At 37.3% G+C, this 20,668-nt stretch overlaps 1 protein-coding gene across 1 annotated transcript; it reads left to right on the plus strand.

Moving 5' to 3' along the window:
• The first annotated feature begins 853 nt into the window (after positions 1-853).
• Positions 854-5,244, plus strand: LOC107787041 (UDP-glycosyltransferase 83A1-like). The gene is made up of 2 exons (XM_016608561.2): positions 854-1,356; positions 4,123-5,244. Exons 1-2 carry the CDS (start codon positions 873-875, stop codon positions 5,013-5,015), a joined length of 1,377 nt encoding a protein of 458 aa, XP_016464047.1. The 5' UTR covers positions 854-872; the 3' UTR covers positions 5,016-5,244.
• Positions 5,245-20,668: the final 15,424 nt, after the last annotated feature.

Genomic DNA, 20,668 nt, shown 5'->3' on the forward strand with positions numbered 1-20,668 from the left:
TTTTATTGGAGAACTATGCGTAGTTGTTAATACCTGATACCGTTAATTTTTTTTTACAAAAACTATTGCATATTAGGGTATGTAGAGAAGTTAAACTCTATTAAAAAACCTACTTCCTGAACCTGAGCTCCATTATATACAGTGGCATAACCAGGAATTCCGTCAAGAGTACTCAAACTTTGAATAAGTCTATAATTCTTTTTGTCGATGAATGATGTCCCAAAATTTTTAAATCAAACTATGCAATATTTAGCTAAACAATAAAATATTTTTAATAGAACTATAATTTTATAAATCGAAATTAAAATAACAGAAAGACAACATTCGAAAATTTACTAATAAAAGCAAGCTTAAAACAAGAGAAAAAAGAGAGTCGAGAGGATTTGTACTCTATATAGAACTTTTATTTAAGAATTTTTTGTAGAGCTTGACTTCCAAATTATAAGATTTATCTAAGAAATAATTTTTAGTTAAAATATTACATTTAAGATTAGTTATTTATTTACAAATTTTAAGTATTAAGCATTGTTTTATTAGGAAAATTTTCAGATCGAAAAAGAATTAGATAGACCGCACATGGTGGTCTCCATTTAGTTTTGGCAAATAAAATTAATAGAACTTTGAATATGTGAACAACACATCACTTTGAACATCCTGAACTGCCTCACTTGAATGTGTTAATTAAAGATGTTCAAAATATAATATATAACCATATAAAATAGTAATATATAACTTATTGTATATGCAGTATAATTTTTTGGCGAAGGGCGTGCGCTTAACCACCTTTGGAATTGGGTGGCTACGCCACTATAAAAACCCCTTACAAGCTAATTATATTAATCACTAGCAAGAAAAGAGCAAAGAAAGAAAAAATGGTCCCTATTCCACATATTGTGGCTATACCTTATCCAGCACAAGGCCATGTTCTTCCTTTAATGGAACTTTCATTATGGTTAGTCAAAGAGGGTTGCAAAATCACCTTTGTTAACTCTGAATTTAATCACAAAAGAGTCATTAAGGCATTATCAGAGAACGACGACGTTCAGAAGAAGATAAGCTTAGTTTCAATTCCAGATGGATTAGGACCTGAGGAAGATAGAACAGACCTCAAAAAGTTGACAGAAGCAATAGCTGAAGTGATGCCTGGGAAACTTGAGGAAGTTATAAATATGATTAATGAGTGTGATGAAAATGGAGTTTCGTGTGTTATAGTTGATGAGAATATGGGATGGGCATTGGGAGTAGCAGAAAAGTTAAACATTAGAAGAGTTGCATTTTGGCCAGCAGCTGCAGCTATGCTAGCTTCGTTATTTAGTGTCTCTAAACTCATTGATGATGGAATCATAGATAGCGATGGTGAGCTCTTCTTTACTTGGTCGAATTTGCTCATATAACTGGACCTTTAATTAATTACGTAGAAACTAAACGATTTCCAGCCTCAGCGGGTAACCTGCTATATATTGTTCTATCTATTGAATAAGCATGTCGATGTGGGAGTTTCCTAAGAAACAACCTTTCGCGCTAGATGCTCTACCTTTTTTATCTGGCGAGCAAGGCTTTGGGGTAGGAGATCAGTGGGATTCTTGCTAAAGTATGATGATATCTTTCTATAAGCAAAAACCTCGCTTATTCAAAGGGCCTATTTAGAACCCATATTTTCGCTTAAAATAAGTAATCAAGAGTTGGTAGGAGATCAGTGGGATGATGATAATAATATTAATCAAGTACATTTATATGAAGACTCACTTATAAGATGGGTGGTCTCTTTAATAGGGCTTGGGTAATTATGTGAGCTAATATTTGGAGTTGAGCTAGACTCAAAGTCCATTCCTTTAATATTAGTATCAGGGCAAGACTCCAGTATATGGGGGGGGGGGGGAAGAGGGGGAGGTGTGTGAAGAGCCCTACATTCCCAATGTTAGCACGCTAGATTATGGAGTTTAGTTAGGCCCAAAATTCATTTCCTTGATAGTTTAAATAAATTCGTAAATTCGGAAACATCTTGCTTCACTCGGCGTGATTTAAGATTTTGAATGGCTGGTTAATTAGATGTGGACACATGGTCTGATACTAACACACTTTTAGTCGACCTATAATTTATTACCCCCTCCATTCAATTTAGATGAGGTAGCTTGACCCGCACGAAGTTTAAGAGAAAAGAGGGAGACTTTTGAAATTTGCGGTCGTAAAAGCTTAAGGGCAGGGCGAAGCTATGTTGGGTTAAGGGTGGTCAATTTGTCGACAAATTATATTGTGTATATATGTAAAATATATAGGTTTTAGAGGTATGTAACATATATTGAACACCCTTTGTTAGAATTTTTTTTCTTTTCTTTAAAGTTTGAACAACAACAACGACCCAGTAAAATCCCATAAAGTGGAGTCTGGGGAGTATAGTGTGTACGCAGACCTTACCCCTACCCAGATAGGGCAGAGAGACTGTTTTCGATAGACCCTCAGCTCAGGAAGACGAAAGTAAAACAAGAAGAGACAATTCATTAGTAACACCAGCAGAAACCATAGAAATAGTAATAGAAGCATAAAAATCATAAAATCGATGACATGCAATAACAATACCCAATATTAAGGCCTAGAACTATGATAAACAGAAAGGATAGTGTGAACTCAACATTAACCCCTAACCATCTAAGATCAACCCTATCAGACCCCCCCACCCCCGGTATGAAGTAGAAAAAGCTCGACTACCCCCTAGCCTACAACCTTAATGCTTGATCTTCAGACCTTCCTATCAAGGGTTATGTCCTCGGAAATCTGCAGTCGTGCCATGTCCTGCCTGATCACCTCACCCCAATACTTTTTAGGTCGCCATCTACCTCTTCTCATACCCACCAAAGACAACTGCTTACACCTCTTTACCGGAGCATTAAAGCTTCTCCTCCGCTCATGCCCGAACCATCTGAGTCTCGCTTCCCGCATCTTGTCATCCACATGGGCCACACTCACCTTCTCCCGAATATCCTTATTCCTAATCTTATCCGTCCTAGTGTGCCCGCACATCCACCTCAACATCCTCATCTCTGCTACCTTCATCTTTTGGATATGAGAGTTCTTGACCGGCCAATACTCTGCTTTATACAACATGGTCGGTCTAACCACAACTCTATAAAACTTACCTTTGAGTATCAGTGTCACTTTTTTGTTGCACAGGACTCCAGATGCTAGCCTCCATTTCATCCAGCCTGCCCCTATACGGTAAGTGACGTCCTCGTCTATCTCTCCATCCCCCTGAATAACCGACCCAAGGTACTTAAACTACCTATCTTAGGGATGACCTGTGATCCAAGCCTCACATCCATGCCTACTTCCCTTGACTCAGCGCTGAACTGACACTCCAGGTACTCTGTCTTAGTCCTGATCAACTTGAAACTCTTAGATTCGAGGGCCTGCCTCCAACCTCTCGTTAACATCGTCTCGCATCTCATCAATTAGGACTATATCATCAGCGAATAACATACACCATGACGCATCCCCTTGAATATGGCTTGTCAATGCATCCATCACCAATGCAAATAAGAACGGGCTAAGCGCAGAACCTTGGTGTAATCCCATAACAACTGGGAAATGCTCCGAATCGCCTCCCACAGTCCTAACCTTAGTCTTAGCTCCATCATACATGTCCTTGATCGTTCTGATGTAAGCTACCGGCACACCCTTTGCCTCAAGACATCTCCAAAGCACCTCCCTAGGGACTTTGTCAAGTTTGAACACCCTTGGAAAAATTTCTGGCTTCGCCATTGCTTAAGGGGAAAAAGTTTTGTGGGGTCATGACATTTGTGTCGTTATAAAAACTTCTCATTAAGGGTAAAATGGTTAATATGAAAAGTTTAAAGTTGAATTGTTTCCAATTATAAAAATGTGTCATTCTTTTTAGAACGGACTAATAAAGAAAGTGTATCATCTAAATTGAAATGGAGGGAGTACCTCGTGCTTACTTATATATTAACAGACTCTTGTAGAATAATTGTGTGATTATCCCATCTAAATGTTGCAACGGATAGAAAAAGCATACTTTAATTACTACTTATTATAATTATGTCTTTAACATAGTATAATATTGTATGATCTTTTTAGCTTTCTAACAAAATCTGCTTTAATTTCCAGGAGCTATCTTGAAGAAACAGGGAATTAAGCTATCACCAAACATGCCAATCATGAACCCATCAGATTTCGCGTGGGCTTGTTTCCCTGATCCAGCCATGAGGAAAATGGTAATCGAGCTCGTAAAAGACAACAATGAAAGAGTAAAATCAGCAGATTGGATAATCTGTAACTCAGCAAAGGAACTTGAGCCTGGACCTTTTGCCATGTTCCCTCAAGTATCACCAATAGGACCACTTTTGGCAAGCAATCGACTCGGATTTTCAGCTGGCCATTTCTGGCCCGAAGACTCGAGCTGCCTAAAATGGCTCGATCAGCAACCAAATAACTCTGTTATTTACGTTGCATTTGGTAGCTTCACAATCTTGGATTCAGCTCAGTTCCAGGAGCTGGCACTAGGGTTAGAGTTGTCAAAACGACGATTCTTGTGGGTGGTTCGAGAAAATCTACTGACTGACGAGGCTGCTGATAATGCTTACCCGAAAGGGTTCAAGGACAGAATAGGCAATAGAGGCCATATAGTAAAATGGGCACCTCAACAAGAAGTGTTAGCTCATCCTTCTATTGCTTGTTTTTTAAGTCATTGTGGTTGGAATTCGACTGTTGAGAGTGTAAGCAATGGAGTCCCTTTCTTGTGCTGGCCTTATTTTGCTGACCAGTTGTTTAACCAGAGTTACATTTGTGATGTTTGGAAAGTAGGATTGGGGTTTAAGAAAAATGAGTTTGGAATTATTGGAAAAGAAGAAATCAAGAATAAGATGGATCAGTTATTTGGTGATGAGGTATTTAAAGAAAGGGCTTTAGATCTTCAAGCAAAGGTTAAGTCTAGTGTCAAAGGAGGAGGAAGTTCTAACAAGATGTTTGGTAAATTTATTGACTGGATCAAGACAGGTTAATGAGCCTGCAATCAAAATCCATGTTCAATTTAACTTCACAACATGGTAGAATGAGCTTAAGAAAAGGACCTTAACTATTATAAATACAATATTCTAAACCCCTACTCTACGTGAAATTTCAAGCTTTTTTTTTCCCAATCAAATCTCTGCGTTGTGTCTCCTCCCTTGGTACCACGTTGGCTTTCTTGTAAACATTGTTCTCTGTTAATACAAGCAAGCTTTCATTCAATTCTCTTTTTTGTTCTCTCGTTGCAAATTGTGATATTGATATTGGCTTTCCCGCACCTCACTAATAGTCTAGTCTAGTGTGCGGAGGGTGCTTTTGGTTGGCGGAAAGTAATCACATAGAAGTTGGTTGCTTTGCCTTACGGCGCTCTTCCAAGACATCTGAGGAAGGCACCACGTAACAGTTGGTATTGGTCCAATCATTGTTCCCATGAAAAAAATTTCATTTCTGTCATATGTCTCTTCTGTTTTGGCTTCAAGAGGTCCAATTACCACGTTACTTTTAATTTCCTTTTCCTCATTGTTTTTGAGAGAAAATGTCCAGTTTGTGATAATATAAATCCCACGCGAAAAAAAGGGTGTGAAAGAATTTGAGCATTCAATGCAAAATCTTAAGGAAATGGTTGTTGTAGTCCATAAAAAACCATTCGCAATCGATGAAGTAACATTTTTCTAACAAAAGGACTTACATTTTTTTTTCTAATCTTCTGAAAACTGAAAAACCTACAAGTAATAACGTAGATTAACGAGCTACTTCGAATGTATTCTCCTCTAATACTGCAAAAGAAGGCATAATTAAAAAAAAAGAAGCTCTTGAGTGATCAGTGTTTACCGACAAAAATGATTTGATTTGATTCATCAGTGTTACGTGCTTTATATACAAGCGAATTGATTTGATCCAAAAATGATAAAGAGATAATGTTATATTGAAATTGAGATTTAATTGATTGAAATTGAAGAAAATAACAAGTCTGGCTCCGAAGTCACCTTTACTGCTTTTCAAAAATTTATTGATGAGAAATTAATTATTTGGTTTTATATGTAAAAATTTTAGGAGAACATATCGGTTCTCTTGATAAAAAACTTGATGATTTGACTGTTTTAATAAAAGAAATGACTATTAAGAGAGGACCAACTGATGTTGCCTCCACTTCAGGAAGTAAAACAGTTGATCAAGCTATTCTTACTCATGTTCAAAGACCGCCTGAGATTCAGGATTTTAAATTTAAATCTCTTGATGACTTGGCACAACTCCTTGATAAAAAGCTTTCTGGTTTGAATGTTAGACCAATTGATTTATCTAAAAAATTTGCTGATAGAATTGAGACCGTTTCTGATTATAAAACTGAGATATAGTCAGAGTTTAATAAACTCAAAGGTATAGTTAAACCCAATAGTAAGTCTTTCCGAAAGTGCAAATAGAGATAAAGTAATGGTGAAGCTATTAAATTGAAATCTAAATAGTGAAGTATGAGAGCCAAACAGTATACTTTTGCGTACAAAGTGTTTCCTATCCCTACAATGATTGTTAACCCTCTTTTTATAGTTCTACCTAGGGAAATAAGATCCTAGGATCAAGTTCCTCTTTAAATGATAATATAAGGCCCATTGACGAGTGTGTAACGGCAGGCCTTGAATGCCAATATTCTCTGTAACGGCTGCTCATTTAGCGACAGGAAATATTTTCTCATTGAATGTTGTCCGATGGCAACTCTTTGACTTTCTACCATTGACTACGTTCCCTTCGGAATTCATTTGGTACCGGTCATACACCGCATTCGGTACTGCTTGTTTCTCAACTTGTCTTTTATCTATCTTCGGTTCCATGTATCATGTTACCATTCGACCATCCGTCACAATAACCAATTTTACCCCATACAATCAGGATATTCAAATTGAACTGTCAAGAGAGAAGAAGAGAAAAATGAGAAAACATAAAACGTGCAATCATTTACACCAAAGCCCAGTGAGTACAAACGATAGACCAGCCAAATGCCAGATTTGAATGTTTAGCTGGAAATGAGCAAATTCTGATAGTTGTGGTTAGGGGTGTTCAAACGAACCGGAAAACCGCACTAATTACACTGTTGAGTGTTCGCCGGGGGGCAGAATTGGCTGCCCGGTTGGGTGTTCGCCAGGGGGCGAAGCCGCACTTAAGTTAGGTTGGTCAATTGACCACCCTTTGTCGGAAAATAACACTCCGTAAATAAATAAAATATTCAGTTTTAGAGGTACATGACATATATTAATCACCCTTTATTAAGTTTTTTTTTTTTTGCTTATTTCAAGTTTGAAGACCCTTGAGCTGGCTACACCACTGGTTAATTCGGTATGGGCGGAGAGAACATCAAAGGTTAATTCACCTTAGATTACTCACCCGAACAATCACTAACTACAATGAATAATTATTTTCATAACAAACCGTCTAATTAAAGCCTAACCCCTAAAATTCCCTTTTTGAGGTGATAGTATTATAATTTATCAAACAAACTTTCGTTTCTCAAGAAAGAACTTGGTTCCTTTGTCCAAGAAGAAAAAAGAACATACAAAAACAGCAGGTCCAATTATGTGCAGTCTGTTATTGCTATTGCTCTTCCATAACTACCCTATTCCTGAGGAAGCCCATTACGTACAATACACATAAAAGCAGGCCCATTACGTACAATACACATAAAAGCAGGGGCGGAGGAAGGGTGTTATCTATAGGTTCGGACGAAACTAATAAATTTTTGCTTAGACATTATATTTATACTAGAAAATCTATTAAATATGTATAAGTACTTAATTGCGAAAAGAGTAACTAACGAGCTATGAATTCGGTTGAAAATTTAGAACTGCCAAAAAGTAAAAGAAGACAATGGCCTGGTGCAGTGGCAGAGCCACATTCAACCAAGGGGTGTCGACACCCCTTTACCTGAAAATTACACTGTATTACTAGATAAATATATATTTACTATGCATTGACTCTCCTTAACTTTTCGATATATGTGATTTTTTATATTTTGATACCCCTCGGTGAAAACACTAGCTCCACCACTGGCGTGGTGCCAAGGATTTCTTTTACCAAGTTATACCTTTTTCTTTTTGCAGAAACACTACTATCTGCAGCTTCTTTTAAATAAATAAAAAGGACCCACGGAAGGAAAAATCTAATCTCGCTAAGTATAAATGTTGACCGTCTCACTCTATTCATTATAGATAAACATCTTTTACTTAATTCTAGCATAGAAATATGCATGCAAGTCAAACGGAGAAGAAATAAAAATTACTTTCAAAATCAGGCAATGGTAGTGGCATACGCAGAAATTCATTTCCATTTGATGTACCCCATCAAAAAATTATTAATACTACTATTATTTTGAGAAAGACAATGGTTGGAATTTGTCTGTTACTAGGAGTTTCTAGCTTCCCTTTTTCTTGATAGTTCTAAGACGATAGAAAGGAAAGGAAATACCAAGCTTCCTCTCCTTTTTTTCATTTTTGTTTTTTCTCCAAAATTTGGAGGCATTCTGATATCTGCACATGTTCCTTAAAGCGTTACTATTACTACTGCTTGTACTAGTTGTCACTGCTGTCCATAACATAGCATGTGAGGCCATAATATGAAGAGCAGTGCTGTCTATTTCACTGAGATATCATGTGAAAACACTCAGAAATCTCCTCCCCCCTCCCCCCTCCCCTAAAAAACCAAATCACCTAAAAGATAGCTACAAACATAAGTGAATATATATACAAAGCTAAGCTCTCACTATGCGCGAGGTCCAGGAAAGGGTCGGACCACATATCAAAAGGAAAAACTCACTTATGGGCGTACGATATATCGACAGGGCAAAGTCACTTATGAGCGGAAGTCATTTTATACGGATATCTTAACTTTTAATTTCATATGACTCGTTCCAACCAAGCATAAAAGAATACTTGCGGTGAAAAATAACTTAGACAGTAGTCGTACCGAACACGCTCTAAGTGATTACATAATTAAGAAGAAAACAATATAATAGTAAGTCCAAGTGATTACATAAGAAGAAAACAATAGCAAGTAACAAAGAAATCGATGAAATTAAAGTTGCTCAGCTTAGTCGATGCAAACATTTATTTTTAAGCACAAACAAGGGAGGGCATTCTGACTACGTCAATTGACAGTTAGGGAAAGAAACATCAGGAGATAAAACAACAACCTAATATTTTATAAACCAAGAGTTTAGGTAATTTACCAAGTAATATACAAGAGGTAAAAGTTAATATTTCTTAGAAAATACTTCTTTAACTTAATTGTTTCAAACTATAAATCCTTGATACTAAAAGGATTCAATTTACATGCATTGATAGTGTTTTTTATATTACTAGTATATATGAACGTGCGTTGCACATTAATAATGACACGTAATGGTTTAAACATTTAAATCGTCTAAAGCCGAAAAATATTAGCATAATACGTGAATTCAAAATGAAAGGACATCATTAGAACTTACATAATACGCGCATATGCCACATAAACAACATGTTTTTACTTGACACACTTAGTAGCCTATTTGAAGTGTCTAAATAATAAAGGGGTTAGTTAAGGTGTTTGTTTGATCGTTGGGGACAACTTAAAAGGGCCGTTTATGTATTTCACCCTTTATTTATTATAATTGCAAAATATAAACATACCTAAAATTATTTTCACACAAATTTAAAAGGATATTCTTTAGTTTCAGAAGATGAAAGTTGAATTCAGGGATAAAAATATACTTAGAAGTACATTGACCAGTATCATAATTTTTCCATGTATGATGTTATAGTCAAAACGTCTTTATACCATCTATGTGCTATTACATAAGTTATTCGGCAGATCTAAGTTTTTCAGTAGTATGACAGACATATTTTTTTTTTTAAAAATTAATATATATGCAATGGAAAATCAATTTTAACTTAGTATATTATATATATGGTGACACTAACATACGTAAGAATTAATAAACTTTACAACAAACCTGTGTGGTATACACTACAACATTATGCATCTACAACTACGAATTCTTAGCAACAAATATAAAATCTGTGGCTATTACATAATAATAGCCATAAAAATTAGAGTTCCGTGGCTATTCACAAATAAATTTTTAGCTATAAAAATTAAATTGGCAAAGCTAATACCTCATTTTTGCTATAGTTAATTTATATTGTGGCAATAACTGCCTAAATAGCTACAAATTTATTGCTACTCTAAAATTTTGTAGCTAATTATTAGTTTTTGCCACGTGTTTGAACTATTGTAGCAATAATAACCTTTTAGCCACGACAAATTGTGTCAAATAAAATATTGAACATCTTTGCTTCAAGTTATAAAAGCATGGCAATAGTAGGGTCAATAGCTACGATGGAATATCATGGCAAAATAATATAGCCACGAATTTATATAGCTACAATGAGTATTGTAGCTAATTTTAATTTTTTGCCTGCATTTGATATCATTGTAACTATTGTAATATTCTAGCCACAATATATTTATTTGCACATAATTTTATTATTTATAGCTAAAAGAATAGTCTTCCTTCAATTTTTAAAACTCCTAGCAATTGTTGGGACATAATAGCTACATTTATTTGTCATAGTAGCTACATGTATTACAGATTCGTGTTGAAACCGTGATGTGCTAAAACTATATACAATATGGAATCTACATGGTCCAAAGATGCTGAAAACAATTCATACATAATTACAAAGGTGGCTTACTGTGGGAGTAAACAATGCCACCATTGAAGAATTAACATCAACATATATAGTTGTTCATGCGTGCTATACATATTTTAATCTTAAACTAGTAATCTTCATCAGCAAGACTCAAAGTATACTAGCGATTATGAGTAGCAAACTACAATGTATTGTTTTGGGTCATCACTTGTTTTAAAATAAAATTCTGTATTTCGAGGCCTTAAAAACCTCTTTTAGCATCATCTCGATTTGCGTGCACAGTCCGGGCGCGTAGCCGGAAAGCCTATATGTGAAAATCTGTGAAAAATAATAAATTTTGACTATAAAATAAGTTAATTTGACTTCGGTTAACATTTTGGGTAAACGGACTCGGACCCGTAATTTGACAGTCCCAAAGAGTCCGTAGGAAAATATGGGACTTGGGCGTATGCCCGAAATCGAATTCCGAGGTCCCAAGCCCGAGAAATGAATTTTCAAAGAAAATTATTTTTTTAAATTGTTTAAAGGATGTGGAAATAAATTTTGATTAGAACATGTTGGTATCAGGCCTGTAATTTAGTTTCGGCGCCCGGTACAGGTCTTATATATGATTTAAGATAATTCTGTGAAGTTTGGTAAGAAACGGAATCCGTTTGACGTGATTCAGACCTTAAATGCAAGATTTGATGTTTTAAGAAGTTTGAAATGATTCATTGATTTTGAGGTTTAATTCTATGTTAATGATGTTATTTTGGCGATTTGATCGCCCGAATAAGTTCATATGGTGTTATTGAGTTAGTACGTATGTTTGGTGTGGAACCTCGAGGGCTCGGGTGAGTTTCGAGTGTGTTTCGGAAGGTTTTTGGAACTCAAAAAGTTGCAGGTTTTTGCTATTCAGTGCCTAGGGATTTTTCACTTTGCGTTCGCGTGGGCACACTCGCGAACGCGTAAGGCAAATCTCCCAGGTGCCAAATTTCTTCTTCGCGAACGCGAGGCTTTGGTGGGATATCCTTCGCGAACGCGACCCAACACCCGCGAACGCGATGGCTTATGAGCCTGGGTAGGGGGAGGGATATTAAACCTACGCGAACGCAACGACCTGGACGCGAACGCGAAGGCTCAAGGAGTTACTTCTCCGCGAACGCGAGCCCATTATTGCGAACGCGAAGGTCTGTCAGGCCTGACTCATCGCGAACGCGTTACAACTATCGCGAACGTGAAGACCAATTTCGCCCAGTTATTTTAAGTTTCAAAAACAGAATACATTACGGGAATTCCACCATTTTTCATAAACTTCATCTTCTCCACACCTCTTGGGCGATTTTTAAAGAAGAACTTCACCATAGCTTCATAGGTATGTAATTCTAAGCTCGTTTTCTTCCATTTTTATCAACACCCACAAGATTTCTAGGCCTAAAACATGAGACTAAGGGTAGAAAATTAGGGATTTGGGTAGAGTTAGGGCCTTTTGATTATTTGTGAATTTGACCTCGTTTTGGGGTCGGATTTCAAAATAATTTATATATTCGGGCTCGTGGGTGAATGGGTGATCGGGTTTTGGTCCGAACCTTGTATTTTGTGTAACGACCCGACCGATCGTTTTGAGCTTTGGCCCGTTCTTCAGCGGTTTGAGGCCATGAACAGCTTCACTTCAGGTATTATGACTTGTACACATCGTCGGAATTGAACTTCGGGAAGTTCGGAGTTGAGTTGGAAAGAAAATTCTCATTTCAGAAGCTTTAAATTGAAAGAATTAGCTAAAATCGGATTTTTGAGTAAACGATCTCGGAATCGGGATTCGAAGGTTCCAGCAGGTTCGTATAATGATTTCGGACTTGGGCGTATGTCCGGATCGGGTTTGGATAAACCGGGAGCGTTTTGGTGCCTATTGTGGAAGTTAGCATTTTGGAAGAAATTTCATAAGTTTGGGTTGAAGTGCATTTCAGTGTTATCGATGTCCAGTTGGGATTCTGAGTCTGGGAGTAGCCCCGTATGGTGATTCTGGAGTTGGGAGCGCGATCGAAAGTGAATTCGGAGGTTCGTAGGTCATTTTGAAGTCATTTGGCTAAAGATTAGAAATTTGAAGGTTTTTGAGAAGTTTGATCGGAAGTGGACTTTTTGATATCGGGGTCGAAATTCTATTCCGAAAGTTGGAGTATGCCCGTAATGTCAAATATGGATGTGTGCAAAATTTGAGGAATATCGGACGTGATTTGATTGGTTAAAACGTCGAAAATAGAAGTTTGAAATTCTAAAGTTCATAAAGCTTGGATTGGAGGTCGATTCATGATTTTAGCATTGTTTGATATGATTTGAGGCCTCAAGCAAGTCCGTAATATATTTTGGGACTCGTTGGTATGATTGGTTGTGATCCTGAGGACCTTGGGTGGATTCCGGGTGGTTAACGAATCGAAAATGGAATTTTTGGAAGGCTGAAGTTGCTGGTTGCTAGTATAACCGCACCTACGAGAATTGGCCGTAGGTGCGGAGCCACATATGTGGTTTGGACCAAAAGTGAAGGGGACCGCAGATGTGGTTGAGCAGCCGCATAAGAGGAACAATATCTACGGTGGAGGGGACGCAGAAACAGAAATACGGGGGGGGGGGGGGGGCATGGGAAGGACCGCATATGTGGTAGTGGGGCCGCACCTGCGGAACCGCAGGAGCGGTCGAGAGACCGCAGGTGCGAAAAGTGCTGAGGCAGTGGGTGTTTTAAAAATCAGGATTTGGCCATTTCCTCTCATTTTTCACTTGGTGTGAACGATTTTGGGGAGCTTCAAGTGGGGTTTTTCATCACCAACGACAAGGTAAGTTAACCCTACCTATCTTGAGTTCAATACATTGATTATGTGCGGATTTAAGCATGAAAATTTGTAGAAACTTGGTTTGAGAGAAAACCTAGAAAATTCGTATTCTTGGAGTTTGACCACGATTTTGGATATGAAATTGAGAGTAAATTGTATATTTGTGTTCGTGAGGTTATGAGTAAAGTTTGTCTTCGAAGAATTTAGGAATCCAGGCACGTGGGCCCGAGGGCAATTTTATCAACTTTTCGATCGGGGTTAGGAATCGTTATAAATTGGATTAATATGGGTAGTTTATCAAATATTAATAGATTTGTATAATCATTGGTTAGTTTTGGAGCATTTAGCATCGATTCGAGTCTTCGGAAGGGCGCGGAATGCCGACTATGGATCTTCGGAGCGAGGTGAGTCTCCTTTCTAACTTCATGAGGGGTAAATTGTCCCCATAAGTGAACTAATCAATTATGTGCTCCTATTTGTGGGGGCTACGTACGCACGAGGTGACGAGAGTCCGTGTGTAGCTACTAATATGTGTAAGTCCGGGTAGTCTAGGACCCAAAAGCATGCTATACTTGGAATATCTATAATCTTATTGACAGTTGAATTGCTTAAAACCTATCGAATTGGTAAATGAATTTCTAAAAGGATTAAACTTCATATTCATTAAAGAGAATTTTTCCTCTTTCTTGAGTAACTGTTTTCCTGATAAAAATGTGAACTTAATGTGGAAATATGTGTATTTATGAGTACCTGAGTCGCACGTATGATTCGCGAGAAGGGTAACTCTATTATTATGTATGGTCGCGTCACATATATGATTCGCGAGCGAGGATCGTGTCGCATGTACGATCTGCAGCGGGGTAAATAGATGCATGTATGGTTCGAGCCATTCGACCCTCGACAATGCATATTTTATTATTGTTGGTCCGCACCGTTCGACCATCGGTATTTGCTTGCATATGTTAATTGCTGCAAACTGTTGGTGATTTTTAGCCATTTACCGGCCTGGATTTAATACTTGCCTACTAAGAAAGATGACGAAGATTTAAAGTTTGTATTTTATGGAAGAACTTGCCCTCTCTACTGCTATATGCTATTTGGTAGTAATATTTATGCTTAGCATTTCACATGAAATTTTTAATTGACCTTTAGCAAGTGTCTAATTCGACCCCTTGTCACTACCTCTCTGAGGTTAGGCGGGATACTCATTGGGTACACGTTGTTTTCATACTCATACTATACTTCTGTGCATTTTTGTTGCACAGGAACATGCATCTCTAGTGGCCTAGTGAGCGTAGCAGCATGGTTGATACAGAGACTTAGGTGAGCTGCATTTCCCGAGACAACCCGTAGCCAACAAGTCTCTTTCAGATTACTGTATTTATTTCCTGCCCAATATTGTATTCCGGACGGCTGTTGTATTATATTATTTCTTAGAAATTGCTCATGCACTTGTGACACCAGGTTCTGGGATGTCTATGTGATTATTCAATATTTTAAGATTGTTAACGGTATCATTATCTATTCAGTGAAAGTAATTAATTATTGTTTAAATAGTTATTCGGTGTTGGCTTGCCTGATAGCGATGTCTGGTGCCATCACGACCCTTAGTGTATTTTAGGTCGTGACATTTTGGCCAAGCGGGCTCGGGGTCAATTTTTGACCTCTTGAGAAGAATGATTAGAAAGCTATAATTAAGCATTGGAATTGGATTGTTTAGCATTTGTTGATGTTATTAAGTCGATTGTGTCTAGATACAATTGATTTGGAGCCGAATTCAAAAGGAAAGGCAGTGTTTGAGGCTTGAGTTGGCCGTGGAAATTCGAGGTAAATGTTTGGTCTAACCTTAGCTTGAGGGATTAGGATTTGTGTCTTATTTGCGATTTGTTTCTTGTTGAGTACGACATATAGGCATGGTGACGAGTATTTATACGTTGGTGTCGAGCATGACCGTGAGTCTTATATTGTGATTTTCATGACTTTGTTGTATTATTCATGCCTTGGTGAGGATTTCTATTTGTTGTGTAAAGTTGTGGAAAGAATTGTGACCTATGAACATTGAGGAGCGTTGGCTCCGGTTGTATAACGACTTGTGAAAGTATAAGTGATAATTGGACTTCTAGAGCATTGGCTCAAGTTGTGAAGTGAATTGTGAAGTAAAAGTAAGAAAGAGAAGAGATCATTATGTTGCCCCCTTGTCGGGCTATTGTTGAGTTGTGGGTCCCTTACATTGTGTTCTTAATTGATGTTACAGATGCTTAGGTTAATGACTCTTTGTGTTGGGTAAGGATTATGGTCATTCTCGGGGAACAAGTTTGGTTATAGCTGATGTAGTTAGATGTTGGAGCAAGTTTGGTTATAGCTGAGGTAGTTAGATGTTGGAACAAGTTTGGTTATAGCTGAGATAGTTAGATATTGGAACAAGTTTGGTTATAGCTGGGGTAGTTAGATGCTGGAACAAGATTGGTTATAGTTGAGGTAGTTAGATGTTGGAACAATATTGGTTATAACTGAGGTAGTTAGATGTTGGAACAAGTTTGGTTATAGCTGAGGTAGTTAGATGTTGTAACAAGTTTGGTTATAGCTATTTCTCCCTTGCCGGGACGTGATTGCTTATGCTGTCGAATCCCTTGCCGGGATAGTGTAGACCTTATTGATCTCTTGTCGGGACTCTCGTTATAATTGTAAACATTATATATGTGAATCGGGTTGTACGTCGCAAAAATATCATATGTGGATCGGTTTGCACGCCGCAACAATATCATATGTGGATCAGGTTGCACGCCGCAACAATATCATATGTGGATCGGGTTGCACGCCGCAACAATATCATATGTGGATCGGGTTTCACGCCGCAACAATATCTTATGTGGATTGGGTTGCACGCTACAACAGTGTTGTTATATATTGGGATCGGGTTGTGCGCCGCAACAATTATTGATACAAGTGTGTTTATTTTGGATATTAGTTTCTTCTGTTTGTTGTGAATTCTAAGTTACCCTTAGATTGTTACTTTGGATTTACTATTAATACAGGTATACCCCCGCAACATGTTTTCCCCTCCCATCTTTACTTGCTTATTCCTGCTTTACTTTCCGTTGTATATTATATAACTGCACATGTTTATTTAGTAGTCTGGTCCTAGCCTCGTCACTACTTCGCCGAGGTTAGGCTAGGAACTTACCAGCACATGGGGCCGGTTGTGTTGATACTACACTCTGCACTCTTTTGTGCAGACCCCAACGTTGTAGACTTTGGACCACAGTGAGATTGTTGACTCTTGTTCATCAGGCGACCCGAGGTAGCCCTGCAGGCGTCCGTAGGCCTTGGCGTCTCCTTTCTCTTTACCTTCCCATTTCTTACATGTATTTCCAGAGACAGTGTTGTATTAAATTCTTTCAGACCTTTACTTATAGTATTCTTAGACCGTCTGTGAAACTGTGACACCAGTTCTGGGTAGTCGAGACTCAAACAGTTGTAATAGATATTCATGTTCAGATGGCCTATTGTTTTCTTCCGCTTATGTAAAATTCCGTTGTTTAAATGTTATTTCTTCGTAATTGTTAAAGAGAATAAAATTGGTAAAAAAAGGCAGATGGTTCAATAATTGGCTTTCCTAGCTCCCATTAGTAGGCGCCATCACGACTCCCGAGGGTGGAAAATCCGGGCCGTGACATGTATTGAATATGGATCATTTCATATATTTCAGATTTATCTTTTTGAATATTTAACCTCCTATAGACTTTATTCTTGAGTCCCAGCTTGGTTAATATCTTTTCACTCGTGTGATTTATATTTTTTTGCTTTTGCTTGATTTCTTTTACGTTGTTGTAGTATAGTTGATGAATCTTTACTCTAGCCATCTTTTATTTTTTTACTTCATCACCCTTTAAACAGTAAAAATGTCTAGAGAGTTTTGTTAAGTCCTATAAAAAGAACATATGTTATTGCATTCTACTTCTACTGGTGAATTAAACATGATATTTAAAAAATATCGAGAATTAACCGAACCGTATCGATACCGAAGAGAAAATACCATGATTGGGACGATTTCGAAAAGTCTAATTTTTGTTTTATATAATAAAATAACCAAAAATTTAGTTTGGTACAAATTTTATAAAATAACCGGCCGAACCGAACCATTGACACCCCTAGTATCTAATAATTTAAAATAGTTAGTATAGAAGTGTGTATGTATTGTAGTTTATATCAAATACATAATATCTTTAAATATTGTTCAATTGTTAATAAGTTATCTATATCTATACTATATTAAAAATACGAAGACCTTTAATGATGTTGGGCATATTTCTATATGTTTTGATGTTATTTTTCCCATGTTTTAACCGCTTTTTATTGCTATATAGTGTTGAAAATGCCCAACATGGTTTAATTAGTGGTTTTATGACTAATGGAGTTGTGTGTGATGATTTAAGGTGTGTGGAGTACAAAAATATGAAGAAAAGATGTTCCAACTAGAGGAAAAGAGGTTGGATGTGTCGCATCCAACCTTTAAAAAAAAGATTTTTGGTGCACCCCTTAGCAGTGAAGTCAGCCCATAGCATCCACCTTAGCATTACCTAGGCAAAGTTGAGATGGAGGAACAAAGGGTGGATGCGAAGCATCCACCTTAGCATGCGAAGCTGAGAATCGGACGACGAGGTGGATGCGAAGCATCCACCCCAGCATCAATCCCGAAGCAGATTCGGACTAGAATAAGGAGAACTTTGGCCCACAACTTTTATACGCAATATATAAGCCAAAAACACCTTTTTGGTCAGATAACAAATCAAGAAGAGGAGAAAAAGGGCAGATCTAATTTTAGAGAGAAGAAGAAGAGGAGATTCATCTTCAAGTATCAAAAATCAAGAGGAACAAAGAGCAAGGATTAAAAGAGTTTTTCTAAACTTTCTTCTAGTATCTATTTATTTTATGTTTAAGACTTATATTGTTGATGTTTATATGATTATGAGTAGCTAAAAACTCAAATATTCTGGGGTATGGGTGTTAGATGATTATGTTGTTTGAAGCTTAGATTGATGATCTTGAAATTATCGTTAAGGGTTATTTATTTGATTATGCTGTTAATTATTTTATTGCGTAGCTAACAGTGAAATACTATTTATGAATCTTGAGTTAAACTTGAAAAAGGAAATTCTTGATTACATATAGAATCAAATAGAGCAAGACCTGGATCCTGGGCATCGGGTGAAAGATTCACGATTAAGATAGAACTATACTTAATTGCCTTGTTTGGTTGAGAAATAGGATTTGTAAATGCATTTGAGTTAATATTAATACCATAGAAATATAGGTATTAACTTAACTTGAATAGGCGCATAAGAAATCGACAGATTCTTATGGGTATTATTAACCCTATAATCAATAACCCAGATAATTCAATAAATCATTTTAAGCTAAAAACGTAGCATGATCTCTAGCAAGCCCATAACCCCGGGATATCTCTTTTATTAATTGTTAAAAGAAAAATTCATAAGTGGCGTAGTAACTTTGCGTTGTATTATTGTTTGTCTACTAGTTAAATTGTAAATTGGTTATTTATGTATTTTGTGATGAATTAGCTTGAATCGATAATTGTTTGAGTTTGCATCAGTCGTTAAGTTAATCACAAGTCCTCGTGGGAACGATACTCTACTTATTACTATATTACTTGAAGATCGCGTACACTTGCGTGAGTGTTTTGGTCGCAACAAGTTTTTGGCACCGTTGCCGGGGACTTGGAAATTAGATACTTGACTAAGTTAAGCTTTTATCAGCTATTAGTTTAAGTATTAATTTTCAGTTCACTTTGTTTGTGTCACGCAAGCTCTTCTCTTGAATGCGGAGGAGTAGAAGCACAAGCAATCTCTTCCCTCTTGATCCTGAAATTGAAAGAACACTTCATAGGGCGAGGAAGGAGTTGGAAGCTAGATACAAAACAGAAAGAGAGTTGGACATTTTAGTTCAACCACAACCAACAGTGATGGCAGGTAATGAATGGCGTCTAGTGATAGAAGCTGCAAGGCCAAATCTTGCTAATATGACCCAGGCTATTGTCAAGCCTGATATCACTGGTCACTTTGAGCTTAAACAGTACATGGTACAACTGATTCAGTCCACTGGGCAATATGTAGGTCTATCTCATGAAGACCCGTGGAGGCACATTCAGAATTTTTTGGAAATCACAGATACTTACAACTATCCAAATGTTTCCAAGGACTATGTCAGGCTAACCTTGTTTCCTTTTTCATTGTTGGGGGAAGCTAAAGAATGGTTGCAGAAGGAGCCTGCTAATTCAATCCATACTTGGGATGATTTAGCAAAGAAATTCTTAATCAAGTTTTTCCCCACTAAAAAGACAAAGTCTTTGCGGAGCCAGATTCTTGGGTTTCAACAACGGGATGGTGAGACTCTTCACCAAGCTTGGGAAAGATACAAGAAACTACTCCGAGACTGTCCACATCATTGCCAAACTGATGAGGTATTGGGCCATACTTTTGTTGATGGATTAGATGAGACTTCAAAGATGAATCTTGATTCAACTTGTGGAGGTAGTTGCATGGAGAGACCATATAGTGAAATACAACTTCTGCTAAACAACTTCACTGCTAATGGTCATAATTGGCAAGGTGAAGGAGAACCAAGGAGAGCAATGAAACAGAAAGCAGCAGCGGTACTTGAACTGGATGATTTTTCAGCCATGAGAGCAGATATAGCAAAATTGGCAAATCAAATGAATAGAATGACAATGAACCAGACACAACAATTGCAACATGTTCAACAAATGTCGATTTGTTGTGAAATGTGTGGGGACAATCACACAAGTGACATATGCCCAACAATCCTGAATCTATTTATTATGTGGGACAACAAAGCAGAGGTCCGATGAACCAACATGCACAATATGGGAACACTTACAATGCAAATTGGAGAAATCATCCTAATTTCTCTTGGGGTGGAAATCAATCAAATCAGAATCAATATAGACCCCTAGGAAATTTTAATCAACCTCAAAGGCCACCACAGCAGGTAGAACAAAGTACAAATGATTTGTTGAAGAAATTGTTGCATGACAATCAACAACTCAGAACTGATTTCAGAAATTTTGAAAGGCAAATAGGACAGCTAGCTACAAATCAAAACACTAGACCTGCAGGTGCTCTACCA

This window comes from Nicotiana tabacum, chromosome 3 (genome assembly GCF_000715075.1).
Source record: "Nicotiana tabacum cultivar K326 chromosome 3, ASM71507v2, whole genome shotgun sequence".
Classification (NCBI taxonomy): Eukaryota; Viridiplantae; Streptophyta; class Magnoliopsida; order Solanales; family Solanaceae; genus Nicotiana; species Nicotiana tabacum.

Excerpts from the sequence above, each read along its gene's own strand:
- LOC107787041 (XM_016608561.2), top strand. The coding sequence starts at position 873 with ATGGTCCCTATTCCACATATTGTGGCTATACCTTATCCAGCACAAGGC. Across the intron at positions 1,357-4,122 it reads TGGAATCATAGATAGCGATG|GAGCTATCTTGAAGAAACAG; the intron begins GTGAGCTCTTCT and ends TTTAATTTCCAG.